Genomic DNA, 21,398 nt, shown 5'->3' with positions numbered 1-21,398 from the left:
TTTATGGGATAAAAAGTTAATCATTCATCCAGTAGCATGGAGGAGATTCCCTGAGGTTGGTTGCTCTTAGAATCCTCAATAGAAAATGGAGTGCTTATAGCTTGATTGGACTCCTGCTTAATGTCTGGGACTGGGGTTATGCCCCATTGCTATTTAGCTGTAAAAGTAAACTTCAACTATATTTATAGGGGGAAGAAGAGATTTTTACTTCATTGGACAATAGGGAAAGGTAATATGATAGTGTTCACAACACAACAGCCAAGAGTAGCAAAGGTTTGAAGATGGTGAGGTCCTCCAGATATCTCCTGTTAGCAAAGCATTAGACCTTCAAATGTTGCAGAGTCTCCTTGATGAGATCTAGGATTGCTCAGGAAAATTTGGTTTAACCATCCACTTAGGAAAAACAAAGTGGATGAAGAATGTCTATTGGTTAGATTATGATGTTCAGTCAAATGGGCACTCTGTAGAGCTTTTTTCCTCAGTATGTGGCAAATGGATAATGAATTGAGCCCAGAATTTTAAAAGGAAACATTTGGGGAATTACACAAGTCTCTGATCTTCTTTCGGGAATAAAGAGACTCTATTGACAACTAACACTAATTTCCAAGTTTCAAAAACTTAACGATTTGACTCTGAGAAGAATTTGAAAAGTTATGAAGCTACCTGTGAATTAACATCATCCACATTTCCCAATGTATCCCTTCCCTTCCCCCTACTCTACAGAGTCATCTCTTATAGCAAAGAATAAAAAAGAAAAGAGCTGAATTAATCAAATCAATCAAGAAAAACATCTCATAGGGGTGATATTTCACATCTCTAGTCCCTCCAATTCTGCAGAGAAGGGGGAAGACACCTTTTTATATCTCTTAGTCGAGCTTGGTCAAAATACTCAGGTTCAGTTGTTTTGTTAAACTCTTTCTACCTGACACTGAAGTGCAGTCATAATGAATATAGTTTTCTTGACTTTGCTTACTTCACCTTTCATCAGTTCATGTAAGTCTTCTCATGCTTCTATGGTCATCATATTCACCATTTCTTATAGCATAGAAAAATTTCTAAACATGTCTGGGCCACAATTTATTTAGCCAAACCCTTTGACAGTTCCAGTAGTTCAGTGACCAAACCTTGGAGGTTCCACATAGTAAAAATGGAAACTTGGATTTCATTCACACTTTTGCCTGTTACTATAGTTTAGATTCTTGGTCATTCATAATTCTTTGATTTCCTGGTTTAAACTTTGTATTGTGAGGGTGAAGGGCTTATGGAATAGTATGACTTTGGACTCACTTTCTTTAAAAAAATACAGGTGAAATATTTTATTGCAGATACTATGATGCTTCCCAAATTATTATTTCACTATGGGAAAGAAAACACCTTCCTTCATCCTTGTTTGAGAGGTCCATAATAGCCTTAAAATATTCCAACTGCCTCCAATAACTTCAGTTTTTCCTTATCTCTTACCCTCTGTCTTTTTCATTTCAGATCTTCCCTGATCCTTCAGACTTTGATCGCTACTGCAAACTGAAGGATCGCCTGCCTTCCATTGTGGTGGAGCCCACAGAGGGAGAAGTGGAAAGTGGGGAACTAAGATGGCCCCCAGAGGAATTCTTGGTCCAAGAAGATAAGCAAGAAACCAGTAAAGAAACAGAGAATGAGAAGAAGGAGCAATAAATCTATTGAGGGCACCCAAAGGGGGCAAAAAAAATACATCAGAACTGTATTTTTTTTCCCATCATGGTGGAAAATGAGTGAGCCACAGTAGTTCTGAAAATGTCCAATGACAGCTTCAATTTTGCACCTGCAAGATCACTGGTTGGTTTTCTTTTTTTCTTTTTTCTTTTTTTTTTTGATATGTATTTTGTTTTCTGAAAGAAATGTGTCCAGCAGCTGAGTCCTCAATGCAAAGATCAGCAAGACCTTCTGCGAAAGGAAGTCACTTAACTGGGGTTGGGGAAGTGTCTGCTGCTTTGAGATCACTATCTGAACTCTGTGTAGTCTTGAGGAGTTATGATATTCCAGGGGGGTTGGTAAAAAAGCAGAGCAAGTAAGGAACATTCTAAGGCAAGAAAGCAAATGACAGAAATGAGAAAATAGAAGTTTTAAAAAAACACTCACTAAAGACCTACAGTCAGAAAGCATTCAGATGGGACTAATGCTGGCTCAAAAGTACATCCGTAGATAGAGTCATCATCTCTCTCCCGTTTTTTCTCTTTTCTCCCTTTTGTTCTTGTTCATAATGTGTCTGAGTTCAGAGTTAACAAGGGAGGAGGGGAAACAGACCGCAGAACTCTCTGATAGCAAGGGCAAAAAGAGCTGTGGGGCAATCATGTGGCCAAGTCCCTTCATCACCTCCCTTCTCTCCTCCTTTTTTCCTCCCTGCTGTTCCTGATCTCCACCTTCCTCTAACAGAGGACCTTCCCCAGTGCTTATGGGTTTTTTGGTTTGTTAGTTTTATGTGTAGGGAAGGCAAGACTTTCTGAGTTCATTTTCCAAAATATCCATCCTTTTTTGTTCTTGGTGCCCTGGCATCTCATGTCCCTTTGTGGAGAATGGGGAGGATAAGAGATCTCTAGGATAGGTTCCTTGCCTTTCTCAAGATGAAAAGCATTTTTTCCTTTTGTCATTCTCAAAGTCTAAGCAAGAAGTTTAGGAATGCCTAGATTCTCTTTCTTTAATTAACCTTTCCTTCCAAAGCTCCTGTACCAGTCTCTGAGTTGAATGAATCTTCTGCCTCCTCCCATCTGTTTGATTCTAGCCAGTCTGACTAGCTAGGTCACTAACTATTGGCCTTCAGCCTACTTTTCAGCTTGAATATTCTTCCTCCTTTTTATGGAAAGTGGAGGAATGAGGGGAAGAGAAATCTTAATCCCTTGTTATTGTTTTTAGGTGGGAGCTGAGTCTTTCTTCTGATCCTGAGGGCCAGTGTAGCCTAGGACTTAGAGGGAGGGGTTGGGAGGATGAAGGAGGAGAAGGAGAAGGAGGAGGAGGAGGAGGAGTGAGTGGGGTGACATGTGGTAGGTCGAATGCCAGCAGTACTGTGACCAAGTTGGAAATTAGAGGTTGTCATGAGATACCTTGCAGCTTTCCAAGTTCTAGAGAGGTAGGTATTGTATGTGTGAGTGTGGTGGAGAGGGGAGGAGGCTTATCCTGGATTGCTCTGCTCTGAAGAGGCTCCAGAAAGGAAAGGATATATTCAGACCTGGGTTCTCTCTTCAACCCCCCTTAATTCTGCCACTCCCACCTCCTTCCTCTCACCGTCCTGGCTCTTTATCTGGAAGGGATGAACGGGAGCTCATTTATGAATTAGCTATGGTGAGACTCCACTTTAGTGGAGTTCAGGATTTGAAGAAAAAAATTATAGAAACATTTCCACCTTGTTGCCAGATCCTCTGTGGCTTCCACAAAGGTTGAAAGAGGCAGCAGTTGGTAAGGAATCAGACTTTGAAGCTTTCCTTGGGTATAAAAACAGTTGGCCTCCCTATTTTTAATCAGTCCCATTTTAGCCCCTAATCTTGGGTGTAATATAGTTGTATTTAATACCTCATGGGTAGTATGGTGCCAGGGAAGGCTAGGGAAGGGTGTTGCTTTTATATATATCAGCAGGACCAGGTTTGAGGGGTGTCTCTTCCCCTCTTCTTCCCTCCCATCTCATCCGCTTGTATTATAAACATTGATGGCAATAACTTTTAGCTCCATACAGTGGCAGCAGGCCAGCAGGTGGGAGGGAGAAGATGACCCATTCCCTGCAGTTTCTGCTGGTAACCCATGCTAGGTCTGCTTCTCTCTCTCTCTCTCTCTCTCTCTCTCTCTCTCTCTCTCTCTAGTTGTGGTTTGGTGGCAAAGAGCCAGTCATCTCTGTTGTGTATCTCCCGCTGTAGTTTTGATCATCTTTCAACTCCTATAAGGGGAGAGTTGGGACTTACCTAATGATCCCTTATCTTTCCAAAACCCTCAATGGGGTGGGTATCCAGTCCCCTCCCTCATCTGCTACCTGTTATCATCTGTCCCAGTCTCGCTGTGTGATGAAACGTGCTTTTGTACACTGCATAACAAACCTGCTTTGTGTTTGTATGTATGTTTATGGCTGGTGGTTATTATCTTTCTGGTCCTGAGACCACTCTCTACCGCCATTTGGAATTCTGAGCAGGCAAGGGGCCGACAGCCAGCATAGACCAGGATCTTTAGAAGGGTCAGCCTCACTGGGTTGATCCCATCTACCCTTGGAAGAAACTATGCTCTTTTTCTGGCCTCTATGTTGTTGTGGGGTTTTGTTTGTTGTTATTGTTGTTGTTGTTGTTTCCCCCTCCCTTTTAGAAGTAATTTGTGTGTATTTCTAACTGAATGTATTAAAAAAAAACTTCAGTAAAAAATGCCTGTTGTTTGATGAACTTTCTGTAACTTCTGTCTGTTCTTTTTTGAGGCTCAGGGAGAAACTAGCATTTTTTTTTCCAAAACTACTTTTTGTCACTGTGACAGTTGTAAATAAAGTTTGAAAATGCTTTCCACTTTGGCCTGGTTTCTTCTTTCCTTAATGAGAAGGAAAAAAAATAAATGCAGTAGAAACAAGGATATGACTTCCTCAGGAGGTTGGGCAGAAATAGATCTCTGGGACTTCAGGGAAACAAGGGTTTATTTGTGAGGGAGTTATTCTCCCTGTTTCAAATCCCTGAGATTGGGGTGGGGGTGTGTGTCAAACCAATCCATCAAGTATTATTAGGTGCCTCCTATCTATCAGATGCTGTACTAGGAGGTGTACTAGGGGTTATAGAACCAAAACTGAGAGAATTTTTATTCAAAGTTTTCTCTACATTCTAGAGAAGGAGTCAACATTATACAAATAACTGCTAAAGAAACAAAAGACAAAACTTTTTTTCAGGAGGGCACTGGCAGCTGGCATGGATAGGTGGAGGTCAGGAAAGGTTTCATGTACAAAATGCTACCTAAACAACATTTTGAAGGAAATGAATGTGGAGGTGAGGTTGGAGTACATTATGCTCCCTTATTTTAAACACAACCCAAGTTAGTCTTCTATGGTCAAAGAAATTAGCACTAGAATGTGGTCCCCACGGCTCAGGGACATTCATGTATTTTTGTGGTGGAGAGGAAGAAAAAATTTTAAGAGCCTTTAATAGAAATATCTTAATTTAAAGTAAATGATCTCAGACCTCTAATGGTGTCCTGTCTAAAGTTTAAGTCCTGGAATATTAGAACTAGAAGGTATATTATAGATAGTCTAATCCAGGTGGCTCAACTTTTGGTGTCATGGAGATTCCCTTAGGCAGTCAATATGGTGAAGCTTATAGACTTGATAGAACATTTTTCAATTTATAAAATAAAATACATAGGATTACAAAGGAAACAATATATATATATATATATATATTTTCTCATTCAAGAAAGGTTTTATTTATTTTGAGTTTTACAAGTTTTCCCCTAATCTTGTTTCCCTCCCCCACCTCCACCCCCACAAAAGGCAGTCTTTACATTGTTTTCATGATATACATTGATCTAAGTTAAATGTGATGAGAGAGAAATCATATCCCTAAGGAAGAAAAATAAAGTATAAGAGATGGCAAAATTACATAAAAAGATAACAGTTTTTTCTAAGTTAAGGGTGATAGTCTTTGTTTAAACTCCACAATTCTTTCTCTAGATTCATATGGTATTCTCCATCGCAGATAGCCCCAAATTGTCCTTTTTTGTTGTACTGATGGAATGAGCAAGTTCATCAAGATTGATCAAGATTGTTACTGTTAGGGTATACAATGTTTTTTTCTGGTTCTGCTCATCTCGCTCGGAATCAGTTCATGGAAATCCTTCCATACTTCCCTGAATTCCCATCCCTCCTAGGGAAACCAATTATATTGAGACATTTATCAAAATATTAAAAAACACACTCAAGTTTCTAGATCCTTATCAAAGTAAGAGTCCACGATATAACCCAAGAGCCTTATTTCTTGAGACTCAAAGAAGTTGAAGTGCCATAGTTAGTTAATGGCAAATTAGATTCCTGTTTCAAAACTATTCCTATCATACCAGATCGCTCTGTTCTCCCAAACATCATCACTGACAGTCAAGGATATGTGCTCAGAATATAACAGAACATTATTTTAAATGCAATTCATTTTCCTATCTAAGTGAAAAATAATTAGAAATTGGAATTTGCTGCCCAGAAAGTCATGATCCATTCCAGAGCCACTAGGAATGATTAGGTGATGCTCTCTATTTTGAACATTCTGGATCACTTCGTTCCATCAGCACTAGCGATGAGAATTAGTTTAACACAGAAAAAAACTGCTGGATAGAGATATCAGTTTCTGTTCACCAGATCTAGATTCTCCTATTCCAACTTCCATGTGTTGGTCATTTCTCTAGATTGTGAATTATCTGCTTAAAAATTAAGTTCAAATATTTACTAAATGCCTACTCTGTGCTAGACAACAAATTTTTAAAAAAATAATTCTTGCCCTCAAAGAATCTAGTTGCTATTGAGGGTATATGTCATATACATAAGTAAGCTTCAAAATGGAGATAGTATAGAGAGCTGGTGGGAGAACTGTGCTTCAAAGGAATAAATTAGGATCAGAGGTTTAGAACAAGGAAGGAGTTCAGTAATTTTATAGATAAGGAAACTGAGGTCCATAAATGAAGTGACTGGCCCAAGTTCATACAGGTAATAAGAGATATAAGATGTTATCTCACACATGGCTGCTACTTCTGGAATATCTTTCTTCCAACTTATGTTGGCTAGAATCTGCAGCCTGCTACTGCTTATTCGATCATTTCTTGATAAGCAAATGCAATTGAAAGGCAATGACTTTAGAGGACTTTGAAGTAATTTTGACATCAAGATTTTCCATTTTAGAGGGCTGGGAGTCCTGGGCAAGCCACTTAACCTCTTAAGCTCCAGGTACCTTTAAGACTATGAAGTGGCAGAACTCAGAATAAAGGAAGATACTTATCAGAAACTCCCTATATTAATCAAATCAAATGTCCAGTAAAACAAACAAAAAACATGGTAAAAATTTTTGAAGAAAATAATCCTTTCATCTTGGATGGGTAGATAGAGTAGAAATCAGGAAGATGGGAGCCCAAATCTGGTTCAAGACACAAAATGTTTGATCCTGGGCAAGTAAGTACATCACTTAGTCATTGTTTGCCTAAGTTTCTTGAATTATGGAGATAATAACAGAACCTAGCTCACAGAGTTGTTTTGAGGATCAATTGTAGAGTTAGTGCATTTCCTGGCTCATTGTAGAGGCTACGTAAATGTTAGCTATCACATCCAATATTTGTATGATGAGCCCAATTCTAAGTCTGTGTATCATTTCTTCCACATGAAATAGTTCTTTCTTTCATAAGTACTTAAGTGATTTCACTGGGGTAGGTATTCCCTCTGTCCCATTAAGTTCAAAATCTCTTTATGCCTAAGTTTTATGAGTTGGTATAGAAAAATAAGTCATTACCTTTGACCAACAAGGTGACATGCCTCTTTGTTGGTTATTAAGCTATCTCCTTATCTTCTCACTTTTGGAGGAAGCATGGGAAAAGCATCTGGTGGCACAGTTGGGAGTTCAGGATCTAGAGTCAAGAAGACTCATCTTCCTGAGTTCAAATCTTGTTTGTTTCAGGTTCATCAACTATGAAATGAATTGGAGAAAGAAATGACAAAATACTTCAATATCATTGCCAAAAAAACACTAAATGGGGGGGGTCATAAAAAGTCAGATACAACTGAAATGATTGAAAGACAGTAATGGGAGAGGCACAAACCAAACCAAAGGATAGCCTCCAGGATCTCAAGTTCACAGGTTGATAACTCTCAAAGCCAGCATTTGAGTCTGGGTCTTCTGACTCCTAGGCTTGGGTTCTTTATTGTCTAATGTGTCTCACTTGGTTCTGTAAAGCACTGTTCTAAGAAAAGGAAATCTTCCTTTGCTAAACTAAAAAAATACAATAAATTTCAACTAGACTTCAGTTAATCACCATTTCCAAGCTTTTCTTTATGGGAAAATAAAGGATTGTCATAATGGTGACCCTCATTTAAGAAATGACAATGTTTTTAAGTGACTTCTGAATTGACAACGAAAGATCAAATTGGGCGCATTAAAGTTTCATAGAACCATAGAATGTTAGACTCAAAACAGTCCTTAGAGATCCTTTTATTTTTACAGATGAGGAACTAGAGATTCAGAAAGAAATGACTTATACAAGATCATACAGAGAGTTAATGCAAGAGCAGTGAATCAGATCTGTTATTTCTAACTTGCCATCTATTTTCAAACATCCTATGCCAACTCTCACATGCTGCCAGTTTTAGTTGTACCTGTATTATATGTTTGCAGTTCTTCAAAAACTGTTATTTACATCTGCAACAATGAGATCATAGCTCCATTTGTGTATTTGAGTAATTATTTCAAACTAGTGATCCTCAAGATATCAGAGGACTGAAAGAAAAGTTTTTCTTTAGTCTCTTGGCAGAGAGATGGTAGATCACAGTTCTAGAATGTATAATACATTTTCAAACATGGCTGATAAATTGTTTTCTTTTGTTTAGTTGTATTTTTTGTTACAAATGTATGTTCTATGGAAGGGAGGTGGGCCACGGAGAAGTATCAACAATGTTTTAGAAAAAATACCTATCCATAAATGTTATATACAATAACTTTATTAATAAAAATATTTGATTAGTGCATACCCTTTGACTCAGCAATACCACTACTGGGTCTATGCCCTGAAGAGATGATGAAAAAGGATAAAACATCACTTGCACAAAAATATTTATAGCAGTCCTGTTTGTGGTGGCAAAAACTTGGAAATTAAGTGAATGTCTTTCTTTTGGGGAATGGCTTAACAAACTGTGGTATATGTATGTCATGGAACACTATTGTTCTATTAGAAATCAGGAGGGATGGGAATTCAGGGAAGCCTGGAAAGATTTGTGTGAACTGATGCTGAGTAAGATGAACAGAACCAGAAAAACATTGTATACCCCAACAGCAACATGGGGGTGTTGATCAACCCTAATGGACTTGCTCATCCCTTCAGTGCAACAACCAGGGACAAGTTTGGGCTATCTGCAATAGAGAATACCATCTGAATCCAGAGAAAGAATTATGGACTTTGAACAAAGACCAAAGACTATTACCATCAAATTAAAAAAAAATATTATTATATATGTTTACTATCTCATGCTTTATTTTTCTTTCTTAAGGATATGATTTCTCTCTCATCACATTCAACTGAGATCAATGTATAACATGGAACCAATGTAAACACTAACAGAATGCCTTCTGTGGGAGGTGGGGGGAGGGAAGTAAGAATGGGGGGAAATTGTAAAACTCAAAATAAATAAAATCTTTCTTTAAAAAAAATAAAAATATTTGATTAACCAGAATATCCATTCCCTGATCATGCCAGATGAATAATTTTATGATATGTGGATCAAAGTAGGATCTTTCTACTTTGAAAAGTAATTTACCTGTTTCTGTGATATTTGCATTTTTATTCCCCTAGAAAGAAAAATGTTAAGTTTGCCCTTTTCTATAGAACTTGCTTGAACCTCACTTTTCGGAGCTCCCAGCTTAATTAACTTTCCCACTTTTTTTCCCTGCTCTTCAAGGGCTCTCCAGAGGAAGAGTACCTGCTTGTCACCCTGTGGTAGCATTATCTGACCAAGCCTAGAAACAGGAGACACTCTGTCCAAATGATTGTTTCCTGTGTGACTTCAGTCAGTGTTCAGGGCAAGTGGGTGATTGGTGGACCAGAACAGAAAATTGGCTAGGAGGAATTTTGCTACTCCTTTTCCAGTTCTTATTCCCAACCCAAACTCCTGCTAAAATATCATCATAGATCTCAGTAATCAACTTGAGGATCTCCTCTAACTTTAAGATTGCCCCTCCCTCTTCCCCGCTTTCATCTGAACTAGCCTTGTACATAAACAGTTGCCTGCTTTCCCTTGTAGAAACCTTCTCTGAAAACATCTTCACTGGAAATCATAGGATGGTAGATTTAAAACTGGCCTTTTTTTTTTATAAATAAGGAAACTGAGGCCTGAGAAGACCAGTTACCTTACTCAAAGTCAAATAGCTAGCAAGTAGTGGAGAAGGGATTTGGACCCAGGTTCTCTGATACCAGATTTAGAGCTTTTTCCACTATGGGATGTTGCCCCCACCACAACACTGAGATATCTCTATTATGGTACAATGGGTAGGGAAGGGTGCTGGATTTGAATTCAGAAGATCTAGATTCAAATCCTACCTCAGTACTAGCTGGCTATGTGATTTCAGGCTAATCACTTAATCTTCTTCTGATTCTGATTCATCTGTAAATTGAGAGCGATGATACATAACTAACCTGCCCCACATAGGATTGTGAGTTTTATAGACTGGTGGGTTCTTATTATCTTCTATGTGGATGGAGAGAGAAGAGGACAGGTTCGGTAACGTGAAAGTATTTATTACAGGCGAGCTCTGGCAAGTTAGAGATTGCTGGTGTCTAGGGCCTCTCTAAATTAGAAAAAAAAAAGCCCTAGGCTGCTTCAGTTCAGCTCAACACAAGTGAATTCAAATCAACAAACAAATTAAGCTTACACACTGCCTTTTCCCAAGAGATTTTAGCAATCCTACTTGGATAAGGGTGATTTCAAAGGTTTTTTTTTTTTTAGTTAATTAATTTATGTTTTTTAGGCAAGCATCTAGAGGAAGCAGAATGTTACAAAGGAAAGTACATAGAACTTGGAGCTAATGAAGACGAGAGTTCTAATTTGTTTTCTGCTACTTACTACCTGTGTGACCTTAGGCAAATCACTTATTTCTCTGGGACTCATTCCCTTTGAAGGTAAAATGATGCTTCCTCTGCTATTTAAGCTCCAACCCAAGAGACTAAGTTCTGTCTCTTCAATCTGGCTCCCCTTGCTAGCATGGCTAGATGATTTGAGGACTACCAGAGAGCTGTGAGCAGTCGTTTTATCCCTCTAGCAGCAATGCGTTATCAAGATCATAGAAGAGTAATCATAACTCTTTAAGGTGATATTCACAATAACCCTGTGAAGTAGTTGTTATTATCCCTATTGGGGGGGGGGGGGAAGGTATTTTTGTTTTTTATTTATTTTTCCATTTATATGTAAACATTTTTAACATTCATTTTTGTAAAGTTTTCTCCCTCCCATCCTTTCCTCCTGCCACCCTAGGACAAGAAATCTGATATAGATTATTATTATCTCTATTTTGCAGGTGATGAAACTGAGGTGCTATGACTTGCCATATGGGGTTAGGAAGTATCTAAAGAGGATTTGGATTTACATTTTCCTCCACTAAGTACAGAACTCTATCCACTATTTTTCAAAGGGACCTCAGAAAATAGCTGGTTTTACAGTTTTACAGCTGAGGAGACTGAGGCCCATTCTCTATACCAGGAAATTTCATGATGAAAGTATTGCATAGTGTCCTGATTTCCCAAATATTTATCCAGAGATTGTGCAGAGTCGGGTTACTCAACTAGGAAATAGCAAGTTTAGCTCTTAAGGTTACTGTTATTATTTTTCCAGGCTGGGCAGGAAGAGATGACTAGAGAAAGAGGTCTCCTAGTTTAAATAAGATAGTCTTTGTATAGGAAATCAAGTCGAAAAATAAAAAGAGGAGAAGAAGAGGAGAATCTTGAGGAGACAAGAGGGTAAAAAACTAAGCCAAGTCTAAAAATTCGTTTAGGGGACAGCTGTTTGTTTCCCCTTTCCTATTGTTTCACTCTTTATCCCACTTGAGGAAAGCTATTTATCTGAAGTTTTATCATCTGAGGTTCTTAGTTAGACTTTGGTGAGATATTAGATTAGCACAATTCATAATACAGAAAGCCTCAGAGCATGTATGAGGAAGAAGGAAGAAGCCACACAGGAAATTCATGCTTTCTGCCTGCAAGCTGTCAACGGCAACCACACGCTGCCTGTTGGGCTAACAAAGGCACCATCAGATAAAAATAACTGGGGATCTGACTGCAGGAGGCATCATGATGGGGGAGGTGAAATGAAGGCCGGGAGGGGGACGCAAAGTTTTTATTCTTTCTCTGTACTTTCTTCACCCATTATAGAGAGGGGTTTGTCACTGCCACAGGCTTATAGGTATAGACTATAGGGTGGAAGTAAAGATAATAAGACCAGATGGTCACTGTGGAAATTATTCTCCTGATTTTCTCTTGGGTCTGCATCAGTTCCTCAAGTCTTTCCAGCTTTCTCTGTAATTCCTCACATACAAACTTTCTCACCTTGTTAAATTATTTGAGTACATCCTTATAATAAGTATATAAATAAACAGATTATTTATGAATAATAAATAAATACAAACAAATATTTGTAAATTATAAACAAATATATATAAATTATGTACTATATATTATAAATATATAAAAATAAATATAAGTATATAATAAGAGTATAATAAGTATATAAATTTATGTTTCCATTCCCTATCATTGAAAAGTACCTTAGCTAGAGGGGACCTTAGCTGTTGCCTGATCCTTCACGCTCATTGTGTAGATGAGGCCCAAAGAGAGAGATGAAGAGATTTGTCTAAGGCCACATAGAAAACAAGTGAGAAAGTCAGGATTTGAATTCACATTCTCTGATTCCAAAACTCTTTTCATGTTCTCTACTGTAGTGCAGAAAAGGAGACAAAAGACACTTTCTCTTTTTCTTTCTTTTTTCTTTTGGTTTAGCAAAGACTTGGAAGGAAAATGAGCTGTTTGTTATAATGGAAATAATGTTTGTCCCTCATTTTTGAAGAAGACCATGACATCAGGGAGGTGATGCCATGGCAAGCATGGATTTAAATGAGGTGGTGCTGTACTAAGTCACTAGCCTCTCCTCCCGAGTCATTTGGATCCAATTCGATTGGAGATGAACCTGGATGCAAGGCAATCAGTAACTTACCCAAGATCACACAGCTAGTAAGTGTCGTGTCTGAGGCTGGATTTGGACTCCTATCTTCCTGACTCCAAGGCCAGTGCTCTATCCACATAGTGGGAAAAAACTGACCCTGACCTGCCATTTACTTGCTCTCTGTGACTTTGGGTAAGTAATTTCACTCAGTGGCATCTCAGTTTCTGCATCTGTAAAAGGGGAGTTGGATTAGATGACTGAGTTCTCTTCTAGTTCTAAATCTATGATTGAAGGATCCCATGGGTTCCCTTTGTTTGGGGATTGCCTGAACAAAAATGCCCTATAAGCATATGATGGAATGCTATACCAATATTAAAAAAATATGATTGTCAGGAATTCATAGAAAGTTGAAAACAGCCTTTGTGAGTTGTTGCAGACTCAAGAACATAGAATCAGAACAATTTACTCAATGGCCACAAATAGTATAAGGAAGGAAGAAATATTATCTCAACAGATCCTCACAATGACCTTTGGAGGTAGGTATTTTATTTTTATTTTACCATTAAGGAAACTGAAGCAGACAGAGGTTAGGTGACTTTTCCAGGGTCATATAGCTAATAAGCATCTGAGATTGGATTAGAACTCAGGTCTTCCTAACTCCAAGTCTAGCACTTAATCCATTTTGTCACTTAGTTACAGGAAAAAGAAAAGAAAATGAAGGATTTCCTGATTTGGCTTCATGCAAGTGACCTGTAATGATTTTAGAGGACTGGTGGCCAAATATTGACATTTGGTTTCTGCCTACTGGCAGAGGGGTGCTAGGCTATTTATCATACATTTTTAGAGTTTTATTTGTTTTCCTTAATTATAATTATTTGTTGTAAACTGGAATCATTTCTTCTAAGGACAGGTTCTGTGGGAGTGGAAGTCACTGGGAAGTGATAGTGATAGTTGACATGCAGATAGCATTATAACATTTTCAAAGCACTATACATGCAACCACTTCATTTGACCCTCATAGAAACCTTGTCATGTGGGTACTATTATTAAGCCCATTTTACAAATGGGAAAGCTGAGGTTGAGAGGTTAAGTGACAAACTCAGGGTCACACAGTTCGCAAGTGTCTGAAGTGAGGTACAAATTCAAATCTTTCTGACTCCAAGTCCAATGGTACACTGGTCAACCCAGCTCTCTGGGGAAAATGCATGCATGCTATACTTTTAAGTTTAATCTGCATTTTTAATATTTTTTCCATCACTTTCTTGAATCTAGACAATCAGCAAAACAGCAAATCCAACCCTGATTTACAATGTTTGCCCTCCAGAGCCAGTATGCTGGCTTCAGCACACTCCTAGCCTCATGACCTCAGGGGATTTGATATAACCTTTCTGAACCTCAATTTCTTCAATATCACAATGAATCTGACAATACTTTCTTTGCTTACTTCATGGGATTGTTGGGAGGTTCGAATGTGAAAGTACTCTATAACCTCAAAGCACCAGATAGATATAAGAAATAACTCTGCATGACATTGCTCAAGGGAAGCAGCAGGATGATGGTCATTTTAGGGGGTCAGCTCCAATCCTTAACTTCTGTACTCCCCAGGGATCCAGTTAACGGTGGGAAAGTTTTCACCTCCACTCCCTTCTTCCCCTCAAAGCCCTTGGTCTTGTCTTAGGTCCACCCCTGAAGCCCCTCCTCCAGGATGCTTAGGAGCCAAGGCCTGCCTGCCCTTGCTTTGGGATGAGGTTACCTCCCTGGAATGAGGGTGGGGCTGGACCTGCCAGAGTATGTGCTCTCTCTCTCTCTGTCTCTGTCTCTCTCTCCCTTTCTCTGTCTCTGTCTCTCTCTGTCTCTGTCTCTTTCTCTCTCTCCATCTCTGTCTGTCTGTCTGTCTCTGTCTCTCTGTCTCTGTCTCTCTCTTTCTCTATCTCTGTCTCTCTGTCTCTGTCTCTCCCTCTCTCTGTCTCTGCCTCTCTGTCTCTCTCCTCTCTCTGTGACTCTTTGTCTCTATCTTTTTGTCTCTCTGTCTCTCTGTCTTTGTCTCCCTCTCTCCCTTTCTCTGTCTCTCTCTGTCTCTCTATCTCTGTGTCTCTCTGTCTGTCTCTCTCTATGTCTCTCTGTCTGTCTCTCTGTCTCTCTCTCCCTCTCTCTGTCTCTCTGTCTCTCTCTCTCTGTCTCTCTGTCTCTCTCCTCTCTAGCTACTCTCTGGGCTAAACTCCAAATTCCTTCAAGTTCCCAGGTTTCCCACTCTTGGGGCCTATGAAGCAGTTCTCCCTACCATAATCTGTTAATGGACCAGCTGACAGTTTGCAAAGTCTCCCAAGAGTGGGTGGATATTAGGGTGGTGTAAGGCAAGATTCAGTATAAGCAGGATTAGAATTCTCTAAGGATTTAGCTTGCGAAAGACTATGGGCTAGGGAAGTCACATAGCATTTTGGAACTGGAGGCGAATTTAGAGATTATCTTGTACAACCTACCTCATTTGACACGTGAGGAGCAGGGCTTATTGTTCTTAGGTTGGATTTAGGTATCACCAACAGCACCAAACACCTACAGATATCATTTCTGGAATAACCATGCTTGCAAAGAGTCAAATCCTAAAATGGCAGTAATACTCCAATGGCCCATTCTTGACTCTCTCCAAATATTGAATCATAGACCTTTAGAGCTGATTGGGATCTTAACTGTCATCTGATCATAGATTGTAACCTGAATCCCAAAGTCAATTAGTATGGGACTCACTCCCTTATTGGAATAGAGTCTAGAAGGATTTTGGAGATAACCCTCATTTTACAGATGTCCTTTTTCAGATGAATTGATGGATCCTTTTCAGAGTCCAATACTTTCACTAGATGAGAAAACTAAGGTCTAAGACTCGGTGACTTATCCAAGGACATGTAAACATCAGAGGTGGGTCTTCTAACATACTACTGTCTTTCCCCAGGTCACACAGCTGAAACTAGAACCCATCTCCACCTGTTCTGTTGAGTCTTGTTCATATACTTCGTAAAGGGATTTTTGCTCAGGTATGGGATGGATCAGTCAGTTAGTCAGTGAAAAAGCAATAATTAAATGCTTACTATGTCTTAGGCCCTGTTTTACTTGCTGGTAATATAAAGAAAGGCAAAACACAGTTATCATTCTCAAAAAACTCACAATTTAATACAAACCTTTATGGGCAAACAAACTCTATTCAGGATGAAATGTGATAATCAACAGAGGTAAGGCACTAAAATTAAGAGGAATTAGGAAAGGTTTCCTGAAGATGAGATTTTTAACTTGGACTTGAAGGAAACCAGAAAGCAGAGATGAGGGAGAGTATTCCATGAATGAGGGACAGAACATGCCTGACCCTGGGAGATGTGATGTCTTAGTGGAACAAGGAAGTCACTGGATCACACAGTAAGAAGGGGAAAAGATGAAAGAAGACTGGAAATGTGGAGGGTGGGACTTGATTTTTAAGGGTTCTGAAGACCAAACAGAAGATTTTTATATTTGATCCTAGAGGTGATAGGAAGCTACTGGAATTTACTGAGTAAGAAATGGGTGGGTGGGTGTCACATGAAAGAACTTGCATTTTTGGAAAATCACTTTGGTGGCCGAATGGAGAATGGATTGGAGGCTTTGGATTGGAAAGCCTTGAGGCAGTGCCACCAGAAGGCTATTGTAACAGTCCAGGTGTGAGCTAAGGAGGGTCTGCACAGAGTGGTTGCAATGTCCAAGGAGAGAAAGAGGCATACATGCAAAGGGGAAACTGGCAAGTCTTGGTAATGACAAGGTAGCCTTTTGAGGTTCATCTCTAGGGACTTCAGTCTCCTCACCTGCCCAATCAAAGGCTGAAATCTGATCATCTCCAAGCCCCACTGGTCCAGATACACTAATAGCTTTATCTAAGAAATCAATAAAGCTGACTTTGTTGACCTCTCTGTGAGATAGGAACAATGGACAGAGGTTGTGGTATTTGGCATATTTCTTGGGGCCTCTCCCTCCCTTTCCCACAAAGGCATCATGGAAATAAATTCCTCAGGTAGCTAATTCCCTACTGTATTATCCAGTAAAAAGAACTCAGGATTTAGCATCAAAGGAACTTAGTTCAAATACCAGCTCTGTGATTTCCCTATATGACTTTATATCAGCCATTTAAATTCTCCAGGCTTCAGTTTCTTGAGGTGTATTGTATCGGATAACTTCAAAGTTCCCTTCTAGTCCTACAATTTGAGATCTACTATGAAAAATATATATTTTTCTGTTTGTTACTTCCTAGAGCACAGAAGAGGCCCAGTCTTGGAGAAGATGAAGGAAAGAGAAGGCAGAGGAGGGACTCAAGCTTTCCCAGTTGTAAGCCATATTTTATCTCCAGGCTTGCTTGATAGATGTCCACAGGAGAGCATTTCTAGGGTCCAAGTTCTTCTTCTTCAAGTCCTAACTGGCTGTCTTTAAAGAAGTCTGGGGACTGGAAGAAAGCAAAGTTTTGCCTTGTGTTCAGATTAGGGATGGTCTCTGATCCCAAGTTGATAATTACTGCTTATAAACTCAAAAGTCATCAGGAAAAAAATTACTAAAATTATATTTCACACATCAACAAAAAAGGGGAAAAATAAAAGCAGGCCTGGAATGTCTGAGTCATCCTCCAGAGTTCTTTAAATTACATGTTCTTTAGGGAGTCTTTCCTTATGCCTGCCTCCTGGAGAGTGTGGGCCTTCAGAGATCTCACATATGCCAGATGCCTTTTGGTTGGGTTTAAGGACTCAGTGGGCAGCCCAAGATTATTTGTTTTGAGCTCAAAGTCAACCACAAATGAATACTGAAGGAACCAATAGAGCTTGGAGTGTTATACTTTTGCTCATCTCAGTTCTTTGACTCTAGTTTAGAGTTTGAATAGGGCTATTAAAATTATTGATATTGTTTGTTTGTTTGTTTATCAGCAAGAGGCAGTGTGATGTGTTAGAGAACAATCTTCAAATTTAGGAAGACTTCAATTCCTCCCAGCACAAACCAGGAATCCTTTCACCCTTCAAGATGCTAAGAAACTTTCTAAGATTATAAAACTCAGAGAGGGTACTAATCTGCTTTATCAAAGGGAATTTCATTCTGCACCAGTTTGTATGTCTTCACATGTTTCTCTGAATTTTTTAAATGCAATATTTCTTATGGCAGATTTATATTCCATTACACTGATATATCACAGTTTACTTAGTTACTCCTCAGATAATGAAAATCAGTTTTATTTCTAGTTTTTTCTCTTATGCAAAAATCATCACTCAAAATTTTTGGTGTATGTGAGATCTTTCTACCTTTGATCTCTTTGGGATATATGCCATGATAAAAAGAAAAAAATATATATGTACATGCATATATCCAAATATATATGAGATGTATGTGTCATGTATATACATATATTCAATATATGTGGGATTTAAGCCTTGAATATATATATATAAATTTATATGAAATTTATGCCTTGAATAAATATATCCATGCATACACACATACTTATGTATAGGATTTATGCCTTGGAAAAAATATACACATATATTCACTAAATAAAGAATGGATGCTTCACATATACACACATATATATGCATACATATAATTTCAAAATATGTGATGCATGACTTGAATATACATATTCACTTTATATGTTATATATGCATTAAATAAATATATATGATAAATGCCATTAACATATGCACACATTTTCAATATATAAAATTTATACTTTGTGTATAAACACACAAATTCAATATATGTGGAAATGTATCATGAACATACACATATATATTATATATAATATATGTGACATATACCTTGAAAAATATATACAAATGCACACATTCATATATTCAATATATTGGATATAGGCTTATACACATATATTATATGCACATGTATATACCTACATAAATATATACATATATGCATGCACACATACACACATATTTAGAGGCTTGACCATTGCCATCACTTTTAAGAAACACAGTTCCATATTACTTTCTAGAAAGGATGCACCAATCAAGGTTTCACCAACAATAAATTACCCAACAAAACTAGTTCCACAATCTGACAGGACTATTTGTGGACAAAGGACAAAGACAGAACCACAATCTATTCCCTTCCACTTCCCAATTTATCAAGTTAAGAAATTTGGGGTGTGGGGGGAAAGATGTTTTTGGTTTTTGTACATTAAAGTTGTTTAAACCATGACTAAAAACAAAAATCCTATATCAACCTTTAGCAAAGCTTTCCTCCTCAGGTTTTTTCATGGAATAGAGATGATCCTGGGTTATTGAAGGCTATGCCACTTAAACATAAACTCCAATAGATCTTATAAAATCAAAATGACTTTGAGTACAAGCCCAACCTAGCTAGGTTTAAAAAAACTCATCCTGGGGCTGCTAGATGGCACAGTGCAGAGAACACTGACCCTGAAGTCAGGAAGATCTAAGTTCAAATAGGGCCTCAGACACTTAATAATTGTTTAGTTGTGTGTCCTTGAGCAAATCACTTAACCCCATTGCCTTGCAAAAACAGCTACCAACAACAAAAAAGCTCATCCTCAGAGGGTTGGCTACAGCAACTTGAGAAGATTATACTCGAGGAAGGGTTGCTATAAGCATTGGCAGAGAGACAACCTACACCAGGGATAGTAAGCATACTATTTCAGTTTGAGATGAGAGTTGGAGAGATGGAAGGGATCTTGGAAGCCAAATAGTTCAACACTCTCGTTTTACATATCAGAAAACTGAGGAACAAAGAAATTAAGTTGGTCAAGGTCACACAAAGAACAAATGTATGAAATGGAATTTGAACCCAGATTTTCTGACTCTAGAGATAGCATTCTTTCTACTAATACCATCATGCTTATTAAACATAGCTAACAGATCCTCTGATTGGCTATTAATAACTCCAGCCCTGGGATCACACTTTATTGAGGAATAAGATTGTTCTATCCATTTGTCAATCAGATTGGGGTTATATCAGAACCCACCAATGTGAGCCAGAGGAAGTGAAACTCATGGAGTAGTAGAAGATAAGGGAGCCTCAGGAGGACAGCTCCTCATTTCTGTTTATCAAGGAAAGAACTTTCTTATGCCTTAAAGCCAAGCTCAGAAGAAGAGCTATAAATAATCTATGATTACCCAGAGGATATGCTATTAGAAGGAAAAGCATGACATGCTTCCAGGATGGAAGCACGCGTGCTGGGAAGGCTTGTGCTGGAGAATCTTGGATAGCTTCCATTCATTCATTTGACTTTGGTAATAACGTCTTAGGGCTGGAGTGCATTGTAAGAGGTCTTATGAGTTAAAACAATTGTAGGACAGAGGCTGCCCTGCTTGCTTACACAGCACATCTTTTTTTGTGGGAACACCATGGTCCTAAAGAATAGGACACATTCAGGAAAAGTAAGGAGGTATGAGCAAGAAAAGATTGGTGGATTTAGGAGCAGTTGAAGTACGACTATCCTCAGACAACAAAATCACCAATTCTGAGAGTTAGCAAATGATCTTTCAGTCAAACCTTGTGGACTTAAATCAAACTTTTTCAAAGGAGCTGGGCAAAATCCCATGATTCCACACCATGGGATGGAACTTTTCAAGATTGAATCTTTCAAGGGGGGCAACTTAACTTTTGTGAGGGTTTTCTGAGATGGGAAATATTCTGAAATAAAGGCTACAAAAACAAAAATACTTTTAGAATAAAGACAACACTTTACCAAGCAATAGCAAAAACTATTGCGGCTGCATCTATCTAATGTAATAGAAAGTGATGTACCTTAATATGAAGCCTATGAAAAGCAAAGACGCAAGACCAAGAATGGAACCAAAAGACCCTCCATGGGCAACATCATATTTGTTTTGCAACAAATTTGCAACATTTCAAAGAGGAGATTTATTATAGGAATTTAGGTTCAGGTCATTGTCAAGAGTAATTATTGGAGAGTAAACCCCAAGGAGGGTAAGATTGGTAATCAACATAGCTTATGCAGGAAAATGGTAAAAATTATGTTATATTTTGCTATGGACTGAAAAAAATTAGCACCTTCTGATTACCTAGAAAGTTATGACTAGGTAAATAGAATTTTAGCTTGCTATCTGTCACAGCCTTTCAGATCACAAACCCTCACAGCTGCAAACACAGACCTTAAAATATCTTTGAAAACTCAACTAATAAATGTTGCTAGAGAATAGAACCATTGTCACAGGGAAAATTTCCTAAATTGCCCGAACAGAATATTGATCCATAAAAATTGAAAACAATATTTTAGTCTGTATTATTAGTTCAGATATCCATCATCTCCAAGCTCTATAGAATGAAAAATATTGAGACCTAGTTGAATAAATCAAAATCATTTGGGAACCTATTGAGATGCATATCCTTCCTGGGTTCTTGTCTGCTTTTGCAGCTAACTGAAGGATGCTTTCAGAGGAAGCCTTGTTCTGGTCTAGACTTGACTCAGGCCAGTCCCTTGGTAGGTTAGGTTTGATACTGGTATAAAGTGGGTCATTCATACATCATTAAAGAG

The 21,398-nt window shown here is 38.4% G+C and overlaps 1 protein-coding gene across 2 annotated transcripts in view; it reads left to right on the top strand.

The window, feature by feature from the left end:
* Positions 1–5,121, top strand: part of LBH (LBH regulator of WNT signaling pathway) — a 36,663-nt gene extending 31,542 nt beyond the window's left edge. The window contains exon 4 of one of the 2 annotated variants that reach the window (XM_074209777.1): positions 1,483–5,121. In XM_074209777.1, coding sequence (XP_074065878.1) covers positions 1,483–1,671 — 189 coding nt within the window. In that variant the 3' untranslated portion in view covers positions 1,672–5,121. The remainder of the gene's footprint in view (positions 1–1,482) is intronic. The other variant, XM_074209776.1, reaches the window with a different exon arrangement.
* The last annotated feature ends 16,277 nt before the right edge of the window (positions 5,122–21,398 follow it).

This window comes from Macrotis lagotis, chromosome 1, assembly GCF_037893015.1.
Source record: "Macrotis lagotis isolate mMagLag1 chromosome 1, bilby.v1.9.chrom.fasta, whole genome shotgun sequence".
In the NCBI taxonomy this organism is placed as follows: Eukaryota; Metazoa; Chordata; class Mammalia; order Peramelemorphia; family Peramelidae; genus Macrotis; species Macrotis lagotis.
This window is presented reverse-complemented; position numbering and strand designations above follow the sequence as displayed.